This window comes from Hemibagrus wyckioides, linkage group LG19 (assembly GCF_019097595.1).
Source record: "Hemibagrus wyckioides isolate EC202008001 linkage group LG19, SWU_Hwy_1.0, whole genome shotgun sequence".
Lineage (NCBI taxonomy): Eukaryota > Metazoa > Chordata > Actinopteri > Siluriformes > Bagridae > Hemibagrus > Hemibagrus wyckioides.
The window spans coordinates 10702017-10723689 of NC_080728.1; the positions used below are offsets into that span (position 1 = coordinate 10702017).

At 37.1% G+C, this 21673-nt stretch overlaps 2 protein-coding genes across 3 annotated transcripts; one reads left to right on the forward strand and one right to left on the reverse strand.

The window, feature by feature from the left end:
• The first annotated feature begins 478 nt into the window (after positions 1-478).
• Positions 479-5324, forward strand: cdkn1d (cyclin-dependent kinase inhibitor 1D). The gene is made up of 3 exons (XM_058416930.1): positions 479-655; positions 2456-2850; positions 3172-5324. Exons 2-3 carry the CDS (start codon positions 2460-2462, stop codon positions 3255-3257), a joined length of 477 nt encoding a protein of 158 aa, XP_058272913.1. The 5' UTR covers positions 479-655; positions 2456-2459; the 3' UTR covers positions 3258-5324.
• A 1190-nt stretch (positions 5325-6514) lies between these two features.
• slc37a3 (solute carrier family 37 member 3) lies at positions 6515-19986 on the reverse strand. 2 transcript variants are annotated; one of them, XM_058416928.1, is made up of 15 exons: positions 19900-19986; positions 19053-19251; positions 18556-18670; positions 17315-17407; positions 16138-16221; positions 15851-15996; positions 14367-14463; positions 13071-13155; positions 12300-12508; positions 11625-11766; positions 10418-10519; positions 10260-10307; positions 9564-9715; positions 9203-9268; positions 6515-9116 (listed from the first exon to the last, which is right to left on the reverse strand). In XM_058416928.1, exons 2-15 carry the CDS (start codon positions 19124-19126, stop codon positions 9024-9026), a joined length of 1506 nt encoding a protein of 501 aa, XP_058272911.1. In that variant the 5' UTR covers positions 19127-19251; positions 19900-19986; the 3' UTR covers positions 6515-9023. The 2 variants fall into 2 exon arrangements, with proteins under 2 accessions (XP_058272911.1, XP_058272912.1); XM_058416929.1 differs by having other exon boundaries at positions 19053-19235; positions 19900-19979.
• Between the last annotated feature and the right edge of the window lie 1687 nt (positions 19987-21673).

Genomic DNA, 21673 nt, shown 5'->3' on the forward strand with positions numbered 1-21673 from the left:
GTGCCAAACCCTTGACGAAATCAAAACACTAAAATGTGGGTCACGCGCAGAAGAAGAAACTAAGATGGCGGTGGGTCGGAGTCAACATTCAGTCAGTTGTAACCGCGGTGCGACAAACCAGAGCAAAAAGAATAAAAATTAAAAAAATACAACAAAGCTGAAAGCATTGTACAAAATAAATCTATGACTGAAATATACATTCATATTAAACAGTTATCGACCAGAATGTTAATGCTATATATATATATATATATATATATATATATATATATATATATATATATTTGTTTATCAGCGATTCAAATTACGTGCAAAGGATACATAATTTCCTTAAATTTAATATATGACGCAAAACTTATTCATACTGATGCGCTTAAAATGACCACATTATCGTGCATGTGGCTGATTACACCGAGCTGGGGCGCGTGCTGTTGTTGTCTCGTGTTGCTCGTGAGGATGACGTCAGAGTGGGCCGGTTCTTACGGCATTCAGCTCAATAACAAACAAACCCTAGGCGACGTGTTCACTTTCTTGCAACTTTCTGGTTAACAGACACATATTTCCTTTAACAGCACGTTGTTGTTGTTGTTTTTTCCCAGGCTGATGAAAAGGTGTTTTTGTTCTAAATACAGCTGATTTGATTTGACTGCTCCGGGTAAGTGCATCTTCTTCTTTTTTTTCTTTTTTTTTTGCGTTAAGCTCGGTGTATTCAATCAGCCTTAACTTTCACTAAGCAACAATTCAGATTTTTTTCCATTAACATCACTTTTATTCATTTATTATTGTTTTTTTTAATTTATTTAATTAAAGACATTATGAATGAGCGATTGCAGTACAGTGAGCATCACGTATTTGTGCCGTTGCTGAGATGATCTAGGAAACAGTACTTTCTTTAACATAGCGATGGATTTATTATTTTGTAGTAGTTGTTGTTGTTGTAGTAGTAAAGTATCCCATATGTTCAGTGTTTATGATGGGATCATGTAGTAAGTTGGTATGCACATCACGCCCATTTTCGTAGAATTACACACCCCACCTGCTTCCTCGTAGTAAGCCGCTGTGTATAGACCACGCCCATTTTCGTAATAATTCACTATACATACTTTGCCCATATTTCCTCGAAGTAAATAGCTAGGCCACGCCCACTCGCCCCTACACAAACATCCTTTTACTCCAGCGCCCAGCTGCGTGCCTTCAAAACTCACACACACTTTTGTTTTTTTACCACTTTTATTTAAAAAAAACACTAGTTTACGCATAAATTATCCATAAACCTGCAACATCTTAGCACAAGTCAAGTCTTTCCATGATGTTCATTTTACTGTGAAAACATTAATATGAGAAACTGTTATAGAAACTGTTCATGAGGATGAAGGTGTAAAAGCGCATGAATAGGGGTCATCTAGGGACTAGAGATTTTTACGTCTGAGTAAAGAAAAAAATATTTGGGGGGAAAAAAATGAGAATTGTTTATATATTTCAACATTAGGAATAGAAAATAGACATATATTGTAAATTGTCTTGAATAATATTGTCACACACATGATGCAGTGGATGAAAAGAGTGAAAAATATATTACTGCTGAGTTTTGACATTTTATGAAGAACTATCACTAAATTTATAGTTTTTATTGACCACAAAATAATCCAAATACCAATACACTGAATTTGGTCAGTTAGGTCTACAAACATAGGTCTGTTCTTTTTGGGCTATAATAATGTCACATGCTCCAAGCAACAGCTGCAAACTGATTTTTATCCTTTTAACTCCCCTTTAACTTTGTATAAGCATTTTTTTAAAGCAGTTACCTAGCTTTTACTGATAAGATGTAACGGCTGCACTGGCGGGCAAAAGCGCACCTCGGGGAGACAAATCAGAATCCATGTTAAGTAATCTAGCTTAGATAAGATGTCTACAAAAGCAGCTGAATTTTTCATTCACACAATGAATGGACAGCAAATTGAGGATGAGTTGCGGCTAGAGGATTCCTGTTGGGTAGACACCATTTTAGGTGTTGCTTTCTAATTCAGTTTAGAATATAAAAGTTAAAGCTACAATATACTTTCAGCTGGATGAGCTGGGTTGGTCTGTGTCCTATTATGCATTAATTATATGTCAAATTACATTATGTACCCAAATAGGTGACTGTATCAGGAAACACTGGCTTTAGCTTGGAAGATTTTAACCACTCTTAATCCTCAAGAGTGTTTTCACGTGAAAAGTATTTTCTTTAATTAGTGCAGAAATGTTGAACTTAAGTGAGAAATTTCTGAAGTGAGAACTTAAGTGAGACTTCTGGTTTACATTTTCTTCGACAGGTGGACATTGGTTTAAATCCCATGGCAGTGACTGTTTTTTTTCTATCTATGTTCTCAATACCAAGATCTCAGACTGCAGTCAAGAAAAGTCAAGTCAAGACAGTCTTAAAACTAATTTGAATGTATTTTGTCCATAGCGAAATGGCTACAACTTCATCTCAGTATGACCACGTGGAGCTTGAAGGAGTGGAGGAAGAAGGTGTTAAACCACGGGGCATGGGTGTGCGGCGGAACCTTTTCGGCCCGGTCGACCACCAGCAGCTTCAGCAGGACTTCCACAGGCTCTTGTGCATGAGTATGGAGGTGGCCAAGCAGCGCTGGAACTTTGACTTCCAGACCGACCGTCCTATCCCTGGCTTGATGGAGTGGGACGAGATCCAGTGCGAGGACGTGCCAGCCTTCTACCACAGCTGTGTGGTGAGAACGGGTAAACGCAGACTGGAGGTTCCCATCAGTGCTGGTGGAACTTTGGCATACAGAGGAAATGAGTTGAAAAAGAGAGCAGTCAAATACAAACAGGCTGCCATCACAGGTGAGACCTAAATATGTGTACTCTTTTAATAGTGAGACCAGGAATGTGTATTTCTTAACCTGCACTAGGCTTGAATAAGACTTGCTATACTGCACAGGTTCTCATTCCAGCCCTCAGGGTCACCAAGCTAGTCCACTTAATCTTTTCTATTCTAATACAACTATACCAGGAAGTCAAGAGCTACAGAATGCTGCATACCTGGGTCAGTTGTGGCAGGACAATATAATAAAACAGAAAAATGTGGTCTAGCCAGGAGTCCTTAAGGGTTTTACAAAAAAAAAAACTCTAATACACTTTTCTAACACACATTCTCTCTTCTAGACTTCTTTACCGTGAAGAAGAGGAGGTTTCTTCATTACAAAGTTTCTTCAAGGCAGCAAGAAGAGAATAGACACATACGCATCTGAAGATCCTCTCAACTCCTCACTGTGTATGTAAATGTACATACAATATCTGCAGTTGTTGATATCAGTTATCTATTAACAAATTGTTAATAAGCTTAAAGTATACTGTGAAGGTACAGAAATGCACTTCAAAAAGGACCCTTTCATTAATAACTTGACAACAGTCAAGTTGCAACAGTTCCGTTTCCCACCCTGTGTAAATGCCAGTATCATTTGTGTCTTGAGTAACAGCCGAGGCTAAATATTACGTCCAGACATAAAACGGTTAGTCTTGCTGTTTTTAAATTTATGATTTATGAAACTTGATTTTATGCATCTTGAACTTGTTTGGAAAAAAAAAAAAAACAGCAAAAGCCTTACTGTGTATATTCTATAAATGGATAATACTTACTACCTATTTATTCTTTTCCATGTAAGAAAACATATCATTGGAACATAAAGAAAAAGCTGAACCAGAGCTAGACTGGTAAATCTGAGCCATGGCCTTATTGTGTTTGTGATTTGAAGAATAGTTCATGGGAAAGAAAAGGTTTTGTCAAGGAATAAATCACTCTTACCTCAACATGGTCACTGAACTGATCTTAGAAGGCATGTGACCTGACCTCTGACCCCAGGTGCATACCTGAATTCCACTTCGTAAACATTTCACTACTTCACTGTTCAGTGCAAAATTTGTTTAAGACTCTCAAACAGACTATATATAACTACCCAAGTTACAATTTACCTTGCTGACTACATAAAAAAAAAACAAATATTGCCTACATGGGTAGAGATGCCACGTATTGTCCTTTATACCAGTTTTCCTAAACTACACTGCTTTTAAATGTTAAGGCAGGGGGTAAAATGGCAAGATATTTTTTTTATTCAGCTTATTTTATTGTAAATGTTATCAATATGGCCTTCTTCTATTAACAGTGTACAAACATTAGTTGTGCCTTTTCGCTGTTGATTAGCTCTAAATGTATAGTTGTATAGACAAAGAATAATATCTGTTGTATTAACAGCAATAACGCACAACACCTTGTTTGGACTGTATAAGTTCATTTTTGACTTTTAATCATGTAGCATTTTATCTTTTTTTATATTTCACTTCTGTTATGTTACCCGTTTTGGTTTTGAATAGTATTTCAAGCAACTGTAGCATTTTTAATTGCAGTAAATTGAGTAATTGCAGTGAATTGAATTGCGTCAAAGGACATAGAACTGTTTATAACTGTTTATAAGAGACTTATAAAGCCATGCTTGGCATGTAAATAGCAGGGAAGTATCTTCAATTGTCTGTTTTTTTCTGAGAGTTTGTATGTGATTGTTTCATTCCTCCACATTGTTTGATTTTGAAAAGGCAGCTTAAGAAAATAGCCAAAGATTTGCTCCAAACAGTATCAAAAATAAGCAACTACCAACTGCTGTAAGAGAAAAGGGACAAAGCCACTAGTCTTAACCAGCTCATAAAACACACTTTTGGTCTTGTGGCAGTGGCTAAATAAAACACTCTTGGGTGTTACACGTATATTTGGTGACCGTCACTATGCCCTACAGCAGCTGAACTATTTTTATATTTGTAAATATTATTGAAGAAGAGGGTTCATCTACCTCACAAACAATGAAGAGTTTATTTTATTATCAGAAACCCTCCTGATCCCATCACCTCATAGATGCTGAGTTAAAAGAGATAGATAGAAACAAAACCTCTCTTTTTAGCCTTAAGATAATCGAGTCCTGTTTAAATTGGGCAGATTTTTCTCTGCTTTCCCAGAAATAATCAGCGAAGTATTTACACTAACTGATCGGTCAAACAAAGGTCAAAGCCTAAATCTACCACACACAGGACATATGAGGCTATAAACATCCACGTCCAGGTGCTTAAAGGCATCATCGTCTTCCATAAAACCTTCTTTTTTTAGTTTTATTCGTTCACATCACCTCACTTTGAACTGGTTTGACATTACAAGTTTTGCTACGAGTGTGTTCTGTACCGTGGCTGTTCATTGTGCCCATCATTTTTGTTTCAGAGCAACCTTAAATGTTTAACTTATTGAAAGATAATTCCGTTTAAAGATTACTAACTAATTTTGTATTAGCTTTGCACTATTAAATATTATTGTTGCAGTGTGTTATAATCGCCAATGGTGACCAGGTGCATTAATAGGAATTATAGGAATAGGAAACATGGGCCAGGTCTGAGTGAGCAGTGTGAGCTTTTATTCTTAATTACAAACATTCATTTGATTTATTTTTTGTGAGGTATGGCAAAAAAAAAAAAAAAAGTACTTGATATAATTATGAAAGTGCCGTGTATTTATAACGGAAAGGCAGCCATGTATACATTGCATACCTATATTACCTAATTTAATTGTATTTTTTAGTACTATTATTATTTGATGGGAATGGATTGATATTGTTTGACATTGAACTGAATTTTGTTTCCAAATCCAAAATGTTTGAAATTTTTTGTTTCATTCTTGTCAGTTCCACCAAAACTTTTTCCTTTTCATACATAGTGTATCTCACATTGTGAATATGTTGCCATGTTTAAGTCACAGATTGAAATTAAAGATATCCATGTTTATGTAAACTTACAATACTGCGTGTTGTTTCAGTGACATCTTTGAAAAGGTGAAACAAAATGTATTTGGATATTATGAATATCTGAAAATATGCCAGGTCTATAGTTTTATATAATAGCGTTATTTATCATCTTTTTGAAAAATATTTTTTAAAAAAACAACAAAAAAACAAGCAAATAATGATATTCTAAGTTCACACATAGCTTATACTGTGTAATATTAGATATTGTATCATTTTCAAGTATAAAATTTAAAATAGTATATGTATAATTTTCATTTTGTCATCATCCATCCATCCATTGTCTATACCAGCTTTATTCCTAATTTGGGGATCTGCTGGAGTCTATCCCAGCACACATTGGGCCAAAGGCAGGGGTACACCCTGGACAGGTCGCCAGTCCATCACAGGGCCTCATATAGACAGACAACCACACACACTCACAGGCAATTTAGAATTACCAATCAATGTACATGTTTTTGGACTGTGGGAGGAAACCAGAGTACCTGGAGTAAACCCACAGAGGCACGGGGAGAACATGAACTTTACACAGAAAGGCGCCTGCCTGTTCGAACCCGGGATTCAAACCCAGGACCTTCTTGCTGTGAAGCAACAGTGCTAACCACTAAGCTACCATGATGCCCATCAATTCTATATTTAAGGATATAGGAATATATATATATATATATATAGTGGACCTTTCAAGCTTATCTCTACCCCTGTGCTCTTTCAAGAAGCCAGCTGTCTTTCATCATTTTGAACGAGCTTTGGAAATGAAGGAAAACTACAAAAATCACTAATCTGGACCACAATCTCAGTAACATAATTATTTTTTTTTACTATAATGTAAACAATGATCTGGACATTTATAGTGATAAAATTATGTATCATGACATGATACATTTGTCTCCAAGTGTTTTATATACAAAGTGTTTGCATGAGTTTAAAAGCAGTTCTTTATCTAAAACAGGATAGGCATTCATTATAGAAAAGTAAAGAGCATGTAAACATCTGGCAAATGAATCAGAAACGTTTAGGCATTTTTCTGAAGTGCAAACGTAAAGCATTCTTATAAAACAAAACCTTTCACATTAAAGAAAAATAAGAAAAGAAAATGGCATTACGTTAAAATTATAGCTTTGCTCCTGAATCATTAACGTAACATTCACTAATGAACCTGAGCTTGATTTCAACATCATATGCATGACACCAAGTTGAGTTTCCATTAGATCTACAAAATCAAACCTTCACTGAGATAGTGTTTCCATTTTTGTTTCATTAAGCAGGAACAAATCTGAGAGCATGTGCTATGAAAGAAAGAAAGAAAAAAAAAAAGATTAAATGTGCAATAAATCAACTATTTATAGTTACTGAAAGATTGGTTTACATGCCAGGCACAGCATGTTGTGTTCATTATCATCCTGCATTTAACAGTTCCACATGTTCACACCAACAAACAATAAGCAAATATAAACGTCTGAATAGTTTTGGTCATAAGATAGCGGACAGAATATTACATCACATATGTTACAGGTACACATATACACAGAAGATATATGTGGAAGAAATTAAACCTTAAAAATACTCCTATCACTGTGTACAACATACAGTATGTTTCATAAATAATTATTCAGAATATTTGCTTCACAGATGCAAATATTCACTCAGTTGCCAGTTTATCAAGTAAATCAACCATACAGGTGCATATTACGAGTGACTAGAGCTCGTCTGTCACCCCATTCATGAAAAGCAAACACCATGGGATTAGCTCTGATATAATTGGATGGTGGAGTTTTTAAATACTTTGTTGTTGGGTTCGGCCAAACAAAATGAGCGTCACTGATGTGCTGAGAATGTTGCACCACCCATCTAATATGTGAGCACCAGACGTCCTCTGGAGGTGCGTTTCCTCTGGGGGACGGCAAATTGTACCATAGGGACATACTGTCTACAGTTTACACATTCAGATTGACTTATATAGTAGGTTTACCTGATAAAATGACCATTTACTATAGATACATGGTAGGGCAATCTTATAAACTGGCTGAAAGTAACTCCCTAGGTGATTTATGAATCAAATGAGTGGTCAAAATCTTGACATAAATACAACATGATATTAACACTACGGTTCTGGTAGTGTTACAAAAAAAAATCCCTTTTGAGAATGGTGTCACAGGTATCAAGTTCCAGGAACAAACAAAAACCCCAGAAATACAAATATTCAAGATGACACTATTTAAAATGTGGAATGATTGACAGTAAAACACTCTACCAAGAGCACATCTATGGCAGGTCCTCCCTCTACAGCAGCCAATAAAGCAAAGCAAAGCATAGATCAACATTAGCAAATAATTGTCTTTCTTCATACCCAGTAATCTCATTTTACACTGATTGAAAAAATATTGTATCAGCTAAATAAATGTCTGTATAGGCCGAGTCTTTTGTACTTTTAGAGAAATAATCTCCAAGACCAAAAATGCAGAAATTTCTTCAAGATCAAAATACACGTGGAAATAAAGGCACTTTAAACATATCTATTTGTTGGCTTGTTGTATTTATGTCAGTTCAATTTGCTACCTGTCCCTCATATTAGCAATAAACACACAATCCCTGGCTTTGATGGTGTTAAAATGCTGGTGTTAGAGAGACAACTTGTAAAAAAAAAAAAAAAAATCATTGGGTTTTGTTCTCATACATTTATGGGTGACTGAATATTTTGTAGTGTTTTTGTTCCAGTTTCATTACAGCTGGATCTCTACAGTATCTAGAGGTTTACTGTGAAGCTAATATGCCACTGTCGGCACCAGGATGACCAAACATTTTATCAGATATAACTACTCATTATATAACCACTTTGGTGAGCTCAAAAAACAGATAATGATCAAATAGCTTGTGCACTCCGTTCTGCACTCTGGTCTACATTAAGCATATATATTTTTTTCTATCTAATAAATGCTTAAGTCTGTCAACAGATTAGTTATGATGATTGTCCAGATGATATTTTACTAGTTGCCGTCATTGGCATTATATAAATATTAATGTCAGCGTCACAGATGGAATCGAGAACTAAACATTTCAAGCACCAAACAATATCCCCTATTGTAACTAAAAAAGCAGCTTTAAAAACAATTAAGAAGAAAACCGAGCATCTTGCTGAATGAGTTGACATGCTCTCCACGAGAGGTTGTGAACAGAGAGGTATTCTCACAGCTGGTGTGTCCTTGCTTGACTGTCTCTGCACATGGAGCGTATCTCGTTAACAATAAGAGGTATGATGAAGACGATACTGAATCCTGTCTGTGGAGAAGGAACACAACCAAGACATCAAACAAGCAGCTCCAAAAATGACAGTTCAGAGTATGAGCATTTAAAATAAAGCTTACCATGACTATGAAGAAGTAGAAGACCCACATCCATCCTAATTTGCTCTCGATGAGTGATACCAGGTACTAAAACAGAGAAAAGGATTATGATCATCTCAGACTTGTGTTATCTAAAACTTGCTTCTTCTACTAGTTGCTTGAGATAAGGATTTTGAAAGGAAAGATTAATACGGAGGTATCTGTGGTGTACAGTAAAGTGTCACTGTGTCCACTTTAGTAAAGAAAGTACGGTTGACTGACTGATAAGAATATGCCTTTCTGATTTTTCCCGAAAGAGTTAGTTAGAAATACTGTCCTTTCTCTTGCTGAGAAAATCCACTAAAACGGTGTAAATAAGAAAATAGGCACTTTAGTTTCCCACCTGCCCTCCAGCAGCTCCGATACTGCCTGTTCCATCCACAATGCCCGTGACAGTGGCTAAAGCCTCCTGACTCCCCTGTAGAGCTTCCTGGCGACCCAGGTCTGCTGAGATTGCTGAGCTTATCATGTTGGATGGACCGCCAATGAAGAAACCTGAAGAGAAGAAACATCATACCCAAACTTAAAAGATATTCTACCTCTACCTACTTTGGCTTTTAAAACTTTACCATGAATATGATAAACAGAATAATAGTCACAAATTGAGTTTGTGAGGTGGATGCACTATCTATGTGGTGAATGTGGTAGCTTAGTGGTGTTGGGCTACTGATCAGAAGGTTGTGAGTTTGAAACACAGGTCCACCAAGCTGTCACTGCCGGGTCCCTGAGCAAGACCCTTAACCCTAAATTGCTCAGTTGTATAAAACGAGATAGACTGTAAGTCCCTCTGGATAAGGGCGTCTGCCAAATGCCATAAAATGTAAAAATGGTGGTCTGGATAAACCTTTATATTATATATAGTTTTATAGTATAGAGCTGTGTTTCATTTCTGCATGTACCTCAATTCTGCAATCAAGCCACTGTATTATTACGTGTGGTTACCCTGGTTTGTTATGCCACTGACAGTTGCCCCATCAACCTTCACACTTACAACGTACACAAACATTTATAAATCTAGTAAACAATACTTATCTCTTACCTGTAGTGGCTAAGAGCACTCCATTCACAATCTGGTCATTTGGAGAGTCTAAAAAAAAAGAAAATAAATGAAGTAAGGAATATGTTTACAGCAAACAAGGAATTTTTTAAAAATATGATTAAATCTTCGTGTGTGTGTGTTCTGCAGTCTAAACTCACGGCTGTATCCCACTAGAGCTCCCATGGCTAGCAGCAAACTAATGCACAGGACAGGAGCTCTTTTCCCCAGGAAATCAGAGATCAAACCCTGCACTGTTCCTCCTGAGATAGAGAGCATACAAATAATACAATTCTTCAGAACACAAAGGTCATAAAAGGTGAATACAATAAAAATCTTTATAAGAAGAATAATCTCAAAGGTGCAGTGTGCTAAAGTAAAGGGTGAATTTTTTACTACTATAATACTTTAATACTATTATAATAATAATTATTATTGAACATTTTAATAATGAATATATTAATGTAGATATAAAGCTTAAAGGAGTACTCCAGTGTTTTTCAACCTACAATGGATATAGAAAGTCTACACACCCCTCCTAAAATGGCTGTTTTTTTCATGATATAAAAATAAATGAAACCAAGACACATCTTCTCAGATCTTTTTCCACCCTCAATGTGAAATTTTCATATGCAGTTTCATATTCAGGGTGGAAAAGTTCTAACTTGATTTATCTTGGGTTCATTTCACAAAAACCTGACATTTTGTGAGTTTAGAGAACGTTGCAAGGGGAGCGCAGACTCTTTATATCCACTATACTTTTATCTACCTATCTTCTGTAATGTATGTGTGATTACCTTTCTAAAGAGGTTTTTTTCTCATTTTTTTATCTTGAAATTCTTCACCCTTTTTCCCTGTTCTGAGAAAACACCCTGCTTATTTGATACTCGACTGTAATGTAAATCTAAGGGCAAGTTGCTGATCACAGTCAGTAAATGTCCATGCAAAATATATATATTTTTGTTAAATGCTTGCATAAATTCTTTAGTCAGGCATTTGTAAATCTTTCCATTTAACTAATCCCAGCACCTTAGGAAAGGGTTAAGTAGGCAATATTACTTTGTACTGTACTGATCAAGTGTTTGAAACATATAAAGGTTTGGTATTACATTACTTCATGTGTATCTTATCCTAAGGTTATGGATAACTGTTTTAAATGTGTGATGTGAAGGTGTTTGTCTTTAAACTGGTTTGCAAGTTCAGCTGCCCTTACACATTCTCTAAAGTGAGTGTTAACATGAACAGGATTTCTTTTCTTTTCTCAGAACAGGGAAATTCACTGTCAAATTTATAGTCTGTAGTTTGCAATCCTATGCCACATATGCAGTGGATAAAACCTTTTCAAAGCATATCCAAACTGCCACTCACCGACGATCCCTCCTACATCATACCAGACAGACAGCCGGTCTGCTTCTGCCTCCTTCCAGCCAAAGTTGTTGCTCAGATAAAATGGCAGCCAAAAGAAGAAAGAGTAGTTGACCAGTTTCAGGCATGCGTAGGCAAGTGAGTACTGCCAGAGCAGAGAAAGAAGAATAATCAGAACTGATTTCAACACGGGCTGAAGCACAGTGATTGACTAAACACTAAGCAAGTGTCAATTCAATTTTCCTCAGAAATTGTTTCTGAAACATCTTTTGGTCATCCCTTTCGTGAAACTTTCAACACACTGTAAAGAATTTCACTATAATATAATCTGATGTCACCCAAAGGATGATGACTTCCTTTTGAGCCTTCCTTGGTCCTTGTGTCATCTCGAGGAGTTTTTCTTTGCCATGCTAGTCCATGGTTTGCTCATTGCTCAAGGATTAAAATCTACATCCAGATTTCTTTAAAGCTGCTTATTGTTATGCTGGCACTCAAATGCTGAGAAGTTGCCAGAAAACTTCCTCTTCTCCACAATAGCCTTTTAACAGATAACTAAGCAAACATTGACAACTGTCATGTCAATAAAAGGCTTTGTAACAGGTTTACTACCTGTTACAAAGAATAGCTGTAAATCAAAGTTCATTCAGGCTAACAAAAAGAATTAAGAATTTGACCCACAGGTATGACTCCTGGTAGACAGAAGGCCTTGAAGAAGCCAATGGCTTTGGTTTGGGGCTCCGGCTCCTCATCCTGCTTTTGTATAGAATAGTATCCTCCATCACACACCACTTCATCCTCATCCTCTTCATTGTCGCTCATGAGTGGCCGATGACTGTCTGTGTCTGTCTCCACTGTTGTTAGACCAGTTACAGTGCCTTCACAGAGACCTGACAGGAAAAAGTTATCACACACACAAGCACTTGAAAAACATAGTACATACAATATAAGACACTAATAAAGGCACAATGTTGCATAAATTGTGAAACTTAAAAGTATGAAATCAATAGTTTCGCTTAGAAAAATAAATTGTCCAAAGCATTCATTGTCCAAAGCATGCTTAATGTTTGAAATTTAAATAGAAATTTATTTATAGGTAAATATATGTAGGGTTACAAGTGTAATCTGCAACCCTAAATAATCAAAAACAGCTTGTTTGCCTTGGATGATCATCTACTTTTCAGGTAAGCTTGTGTGTATGTGTGTGTGTATATATATATATATATATATATATATATATATATATATATATATATATATATATATATATATATTATATATTCATATATATATATGATTCTTTCAACACTTTACAGCCAAACTGAAGATTTTAATAAGCAATGAGCAAATAACAGCATGTTATTTGCTCACCACAACAGGTGGTGGTTTCGTGGTTTCTTAAAGGCACATGGACAGAAAGTGAAAAAGGCTCAGCCTCCTACTGAAACTCACCCACTTCCTTTGGGGAGGTGAGCAGACCGAAAAACACGACTACTCCACCTGCAAACTGCACCACTGATGTCACCAGGAAAGCATACTGACAAGAAAGACACGTACATTTTTATGTCTTTCAGTTTCACAAGTACAAAAGCTGTAGACTTGGTGGCTTAAGTAATACTAGAGGGAATGCCTTATATATACACACTCAGCAGCCACTTTAACTTTAACACCTATACCCTTGCTCTTTCATGCAATTATCCAGGCAGCCAACTGTGTGGCAGCAGAGCAATCTATAAAATCATGCAGCTGAAGACAAAAAAAAAAATTCCTGGTCTTTTCTAGTCTGTCCAGTTTCAGTAAGCCTGTGCCCACTGTAGCATTGGATTTCTCTTGTTCTTGGCTGATCAGAGTGGACTTCTGCCTTCTTGTTAATGCAAACCAGTCTGGCTGCCATCAAGAAGGCTTTTCCATCTGCACATCTTCCACACACTACATTTTTTTTTTAACCATTCAAATCTAGAGACTGAAATCTAGGAACTTTTCCCCCAGATTTTCCCCCATTCTGATATTTGATGTGAACAGAAAAGTGAAGTTGTTGCCCTATATCTGTGTGATTTTATGCATTACACTGCTGCTACATAATTGGTTGATTGGATAATTGCATGGATGTGCAGGTGTACAGGTCTACCTAAAGTGTATGGTGTCTACATCCATTCCCCTCATTTGGGCAGTTCTCCAAAAAGGAAATCATGTGGCAGCAGCATAATGCATAAAACCATGCAGATACAGGCTTCAGTTAATGTCCTCATTATACATTAGAATGGAAAACAGTGTGATCTCTGAAACTTTATGGGTGTTGGTGCCTGATTAGCTGATTTGAGTATTTCAAAAACTGCTGATGATCTGGGATTTCAACAGTTTCTAGAGTTTACACAGAGTGGTGTGAAAGAAAAAAAAACCCACAAATTGTAAAAACGTGACAGTTCTGTGCTAAAAGACGACAGAGAAAAATGGCCAAATTGATGTGGGCTAACAAGACAGATATTGTAGATAACTCTCATATTCAATCTTTACACCCATGGTGAGCAGAAAAGAATCTCAGCATGGACAAAACATTGGACCTTGTGGCTGATGTGCTACAACAGCAGAAGAACACTCCAGTCAGCCAAGATCATGAATCTGAGGCTATCCTGGGCACAGACTCACTCAAACTCTGGGTAGTTAAAAGATTAGGGGGGAAAAAAAAATCACCTGGTCTTTTTCGAGTTTTCACCGGTGAGAATAAGGAATGTGCCAAAGTTTACTAACCTCATAACCATACTTCAGAACACTGGAGGCCAGGAACGCTCCTAGAATATTTCCCACTGATGCACATGCGCTCCACAAGCCGAATACAAAGCCTCGCCTAACACACACACATACACACACACACAAACATGTTAGACACTGAAATGAATGATCCATCAGATTTATCCTAGTAAGATTCTTCAATAAAATTCAGCACAATATCAGCAAAAAATATGTTGCTTTGAATGAGTTACATTTTATACATGTATTCTTTTCATCACTAACAATTAGAGGCAGGACAGAGTCAATTTATTTTGAGATTATTAAAGGCATATCCAGAATCAGAATCCAGACAGACCAGGCAAGACATGGCACACTGACCTTTCCGCTATCACCAACATCAAAAAACATGTTGTAAAGCATTCTGTGGTATACTAATTATTTCTCAAAGTATGTACACTGATCAGCCATAACATTATGAGCTGTGACAGGTGACGTGAATAACACTGATGATCTCCTCATCATGGCACCTGTTAGTGGGTGGGATATATTAGTGAACATTTTGTCCTCAAAGTTGATGTGTTAGAAGCAGGAAAAATGGGCAAGAGTAAGGATTTGAGTGAGTTTGACGAAGGGCCAAATTGTGATGGCTAGACGACTGGATCAGAGCATCTCCAAAACTGCAGCTCTTGTGGGGTGTTCCCGGTCTGCAGTGGTCAGTATCTATCAAAAGTGGTCCAAGGAAGGAATAGTGGTGAACCAGCAACAGGGTCATGTGGGGAGCGAAGGCTGACTCATGTGATCTGATCTTACAGATTAGCTACTGTTGCTCAAATTGCTGAAGACGTTAATGCTGGTTCTGATAGAAAGGTGTCAGAATACACAGTGCATGATGGGTCAGGGCTGTTTTGGCAGCAAAAGGGGGACCAACACAATATTAGGCAGGTGGTCATAATGTTAAGCTTGATTAGTGTACAGTGTATAATTCTTCATATATATATATATATATATATATATATATATATATATATATATATATATATATATATATATATATATATATATATATAAAAACACAGATGATGCAATAATACATCAACTTACATCTGCATGCAAGTGTAAAAAGATTCCACCCCCTTTTTTTTTTTTTTTATGCAACACTTTCAAATGTGGAAAAATTCAGAGGGGTGAATACGACACGTTATCTGTATAGAGAATTATTCATGTAATTCAGTGTGTGATGTCATCTGATCAAAGTATTTTGCACTTTTTTGTTACGTTCAGTTGCACCACATTCAGTATAAATAATCTTTTAATCTATGGAAAAGTAAGTGTTGCAGATGTCATGGAGCTTAAATATTTGAATATAGAACGTTACTCTATAATTTTAGTATCACAACTAAAATTTGTGACTATCTGTCATTTTAAAGCTTGTCCTTGTTGCCAGAACTTGTCATGCTTATGTCAACTCTCTATATAAAGTAGCAATAAAGACTGACACACACCCAGATTTACCGAACCAGTTTCCCATGACGGCCACCACACAGGGCCAGACTGCAGACTGCAACAGGCCATTCAGTACCCACAGACAGCAGTAGAAATACAGGTTATAAAAATGCAGCCATTCTGTCAGAGTGCCAAAAACAAACTCCTATAGGGAGAAAAGAAAAACAGAGACAGGTCCATATCTGTATTTTATAACCTTTCATTACATTAACTTTGGAGTTCATAATGGCTTTCTCTTAATAATTAACAAATCTCTGTAAACAGTTTCGAGAACACATTATCATACCACCACAGCTGAGCCACACAGCCCAAAGGAGAGAACGTAACGAAGGTTCAGACGGTCTCCTATGATGCCACTAATGTACAAACCCTGTTAGACAAAAATAACATTTTTAGAAACAAACACTTTTGGCAGCTGCAGACAATTTTGAAATTGCGCAACAACAGTGCCTCGATTAACAACATGATTAAAGTGAATTTCCAAAGAGCAGTGAACCAGCATGCAGCTGTGTCTTTCAGTAAGTGTGTTCATGTGTACAATTGTGTGTCCATGCATTAGGGAAATACATGCACTGCAACAACTGGGGAATAAGGTGTGTTTGTTTATCAGAGGGAATTGGGAGATCTGGATACACTGGTGGCATTATTGTGTTGGTTGTAATGTTGTATCCAAGTAGTAGTAAGTAAGGGACATGTGTGTGTATGAGATAACTACTCTTCTAAAAAAATATACACAGAGCTGCATAACAGTCCTAAATATTGTATTTTGCTCATTCACATTATTATTCATTAAATTTAAGAAAATGTTTATTTCAACTGAATGAACAGGACCTTCTGTTACACTGTGTGTTATAAACCTGTCAACTATACAATATAGATAGATACAACTTTATTGTCATTGCAAAGTACAGGTACAGTCCTGTCAGAGGTGTAGATCTGTCACAATAAATGAATCCTGATTGTTTAATTATACCACAGAACCGCTGAATTGTCATCTCTGATTAATCAGAAGACACTGACCACAGCAGCATTGAACAGATTTATATTAATATAATTCTTCTTACATGTTACTTCTTCTTACTTATTTCTATAGTATCAGCTTACAAAAATGACATTTATAATGACTGCTCCATATTAACAAATTAAAAAGTATGCATAATTGTTTATACAGTGAAGTTTTTTATGTTAATTTAGCATTTTTAAGGATATATGTCAGTGTTGTGCCTGAGGTAAAGTGGTATCTGTCTACTGACACAAGGTAGGCTTCAGGACGGACCCTCAACCCTATCACTGATTAACCAAACAAACTGGCAAGTAAAATGCTACAAATTGTGCAGCTCTATACTGCACTTTATGTGAAACTGTTTTTGTATACTTTGTATTAAAACTCTATGCTTTAATTGACTTTGTGAGTTCAGCTAAACATTTTAGTCTTCAAAATTTACTCATTCAGTGTCACTCACCACAGCATAAGAGAAGAGAAATATGGTATCCAGGACACCCAAAAACAGTGTGGCCTGATCAGCACTTGCAAACAGCCGATTATCTTCCCACGTCTGTTGGTATTCACACAAGAAAAAAATATATATATTGCATCACACATTGCATTTCTTTGACTCTGAATGACTGCTGCGTGTACTGTATATTTACAACATACACCAATCAGGTATAACATTATGAGTAGTGACAGGTGAAGTGAATAACACTGATTATCTCCTCATCATGGCACCTGTTAGTGGGTGGGATATATTAGGCAGCAAGTGAATATTTTCTCCTCAAAGTTGATGTGTTAGAAGCAGGAAAAATGGACAAGCGTAAGGATTTGAGTGAGTTTGACAAGGGCCAAATTGTGATGATTAGACGACTGGATCAGAGCATCTCCAAAACTGCAGCTCTTGTGGGGTGTTCCCGGTCTGCAGTGGTCAGTATCTATCAAAAGTGGTCCAAGAAAGGAACAGTGGTGAACCGGTGACAGGGTCATGGGTGTCCAAGGCTCATTGATGCACGTGGGGAGCAAAAGCTGACCCGTGTGATCCGATCCAACAGACGAGCTACTGTTGCTTAAATTGCTGAAGTTAATGCTGGTTCTGATAGAAAGGTGTCAGAATACACAGTGCATGATGGGGTCAGGGCTGTTTTGGAAGCAAAAGGAGTGACCAACACAATATTAGGCAGGTGGTCATAATGTTATGCCTGATCAGTGTATCAGCTTTTTTTTTCTTTTTTATCAACTTTTGATTCTGCTCTGTTTTCAGTGCATATTCAGTCAGTTTTCAAACTCACTTAAAAAGAAAAAGAAAAAAAGAATAATTCTTCAATATTTCTATCAGTAATGTAATTTTTATGCTGTGTTGTTCCAACCTGCCACATGAAACTAGCTTGCTAACAGTGGTTCAACTTTTATCTCATCTCTTTCTAGTGAAGGTCGTTTTATTTATTGTCTAGACATAGCCAAATGTCCTGACAACAAGGTCATTTAAGGCACAATGAGACTGACAGAGTTTGTTTTAACAAAGCCGTTAAAAAAAAAAAAAAACCTCCAGTTAGTGTTATCTGATTTCATGAAGCATAATTAGTCTGTAAAACTTCTTATTTTTTTGTCTGTGCCACGTTACCACATTCTGAAAATTCGTTCATAGCACAGAGAGGTCTTAAGTTCTTCAGTAGGCAAATGCTGAGATACAAAGCCGCAGTGTGTGCCTACCTCTCCAGGGGAAAAAGCAGGAGAGCTGCCATTCTGCACTGAAGGGGTCCACTGTGCAGAGATGCTCACTTTCACATTGCTGAAAGTCTTACGCGAAGCATGCAGCAACACGTAGCTGTGTGAGAGATGAACGACAAAAAAGGGAAAAGATTCCACGAGTTTGAAATGTTTCTTCATGTGAATGATGTAAATTCTAATTTTTCACTAAGCTATTCTTTTAATCTTCAGTTAATGCATTTGGGAAATGGACATTAACAAACAAACATTTTGTATACTTCAGTTCAAAAAGGAAAAAAGCTTGTACTACAAAAATACAGTTTGGGTGAAACCTGGCACTAAAGCTTTACATACATTTAAAACCACTCACATCTTACTTTTCGAACACAAGTCTTTCCAGCATCTGGTCTGAACAGTTATTTTCATTAACCGAAGTGCTAGTTTTAACCAAAGATGTGAATGAGCGGCATGATTTAGTAACAAAGCAATGGAGAGCCTACCTAAAAAAGGTGAGGAGAAAGGCAACCAGGTGATGGTGAGTGTAGCGTGACAGGCAGGAACAGCTGGGAAGCATCGCTGGTGGATGGAGAGGAGGAGGAAGGAGAAGCAGTAGGAAAGGGAAGTGTTCAGTAGAGGGAGGGAGCAGGGCTCACTCTGACTCTCCAACAATGAATCATCTGGAGCTACAGACACACAAAACTAATAATACAGGACACAACTTTACTGGTCAAACCACAAGAGCTCTAAAACACTATGTATGTATGAATGTGGGTATGTGTGTGTAACACACTCAAGCACTTATGACTAAATATATATACTTATAATAACTAAATCTTACATGCACGAGCCAATAAAGAGACGTTACTAATGGACATTAATTCTCATATGAAACAATAAATGTTTGGATTGCGATTTGTTTGTCACAAATAAAATAAGTGCTATTATTACTATTAGTATTAACCTATAATAAGTATATTATAACATTATTTAACTAGATAACCATGTAATTACAACAACTCCCGCCTCCTCTATTACGATTGGCTAGTAGTTAATACTCACCACGTATGTTCACTATTAGCCAATCGTAACTAAGATGCAGGAGTACTGCCAGCCAATCATAGCAAAGAAGTCGGGACTTATAAGAACACGGAAACACTTAGCATAGCTTGGCTAGCGGATTTAGCTTCCTGCTCCGCAAGTCATATGATCTGTACTGTGCCGTCATCACAGACACTAATTCATGCATTTTTCTATTCAGTTTGTACTCCCAGGACGATCATTTATTCACTACCTAGGCTTTGTTGAATGAGTAAGCAACACATTAGGATATAAAGACGCAGCAGTTACCTGTGTTTCTCTGTGCGATGCTGTCCTTTACCAGCTGTTGATGAACGAAATGTGTCAGGAAGTGACGTCACTAGTCAACAGACTGCGCTTTTTGTTTGACCCTCAGCGCGCCACTTGTGTATTTATACAGTACACACGTGTATTTATTTTCTATTTACTCGTGACATTATTGTGTTGATATATATACACCACTTAAAACATGGTTAGTTTTTAACCGTTATTTAGCTAAGTTGTTTACTTTATAATTGTCTATAATATACACCGATCAGGCATAACATTATGACCCCTGCCACGTGAAGTGAATAACACTGATTATCTCCTCATCATGGCACCTGTTAGTGGGTGGGATATATTAGACAGCAAGTGAATATTTTGTCCTCAAAGTTGATGTGTTAGAAGCAGGAGAAATGGGCAAGAGGAAGGATTTACGCGAGTTTGACGAAGGGCCAGATTGTGATGATTAGACGACTGGATCAGAGCATCTCCAAAACTGCAGCTCTTGTGGGGTATTCCCGGTCTGCAGTGGTCAGTATCTATCAAAAGTGGTCCAAGAAAGGAACAGTGGTGAACCGGTGACAGGGTCATGGGCGTCCAAGGCTCATTGATGCACGTGGGGAGAAAAAGCTGACCCGTGTGGTCCGATCCAACAGACGAGCTACTGTTGCTTAAATTGCTGAAGTTAATGCTGGTTCTGATAGAAAGGAGTCAGGATATACAGTGCATGATGGGGTCAGGGCTGTTTTGGAATTAAAAGGAGTGACCAACACAATATTAGGCAGGTGGTCATAATGTTATGCCTGATCAGTGTATCAGCTTTTTTTTTTTCTTTTTTATCACCTTTTGATTCTGCTCTGTTTTCAGTGCATATTCAGTCAGTTTTCAAACTCACTTAAAAAGAAAAAGAAAAAAAGAATAATTCTTCAATATTTCTATCAGTAATGTAATTTTTATGCTGTGTTCCAACCTGCCACATGAAACTAGCTTGCTAACAGTGGTTCAACTTTTATCTCATCTCTTTCTAGTGAAGGTCGTTTTATTTATTGTCTAGACATAGCCAAATGTCCTGACAACAAGGTCATTTAAGGCACAATGAGACTGACAGAGTTTGTTTTAACAAAGCTGTAAAAAAAAAAAAAAAAAAAAAAAAACTTCAGTTAGTGTTATCTGATTTCATGAAGCATAATTAGTCTGTAAAACTTCTTATTTTTTTGTCTGTGCCACGTTACCACATTCTGAAAATTCGTTCATAGCACAGAGAGGTCTTAAGTTCTTCAGTAGGCAAAGATGCTGAGATACAAAGCCGCAGTGTGTGCCTACCTCTCCATCATGGCACCTGTTAGTGGGTGGGATATATTAGGCAGCAAGTGAATATTTTGTCCTCAAAGTTGATGTTAGAAGCAGGAAAAATGGGCAAGTGTAAGGATTTGAGCAAGTTTGACGAAGGGCCAAATTGTGATGGCGGGTGTCTTGTGGGGTGTTCCTGGTCTGCAGTGATCAGAACCAAGGAAGGAATAGTGGTGAACCGGTGACAGGGTCATGGGCGGCCAATGCACGTGGGGAGTGAAGGCTGGCCCGTGTGATCCGATCCAACAGATGAGCTACTGTTGCTCAAATTGCTGAAGAAGTTAATGCTGGTTCTGATAGAAAGGTGTCAGAATACACAGTGGAGGCCAGGTCAGGGCTGTTTTGGCACCAAAAGGAGGACCAACACAACATTAGACAGGTGGTCATAAAGTTATGCCTGATCAGTGTATAAGTATGTTGTGGACCTAAA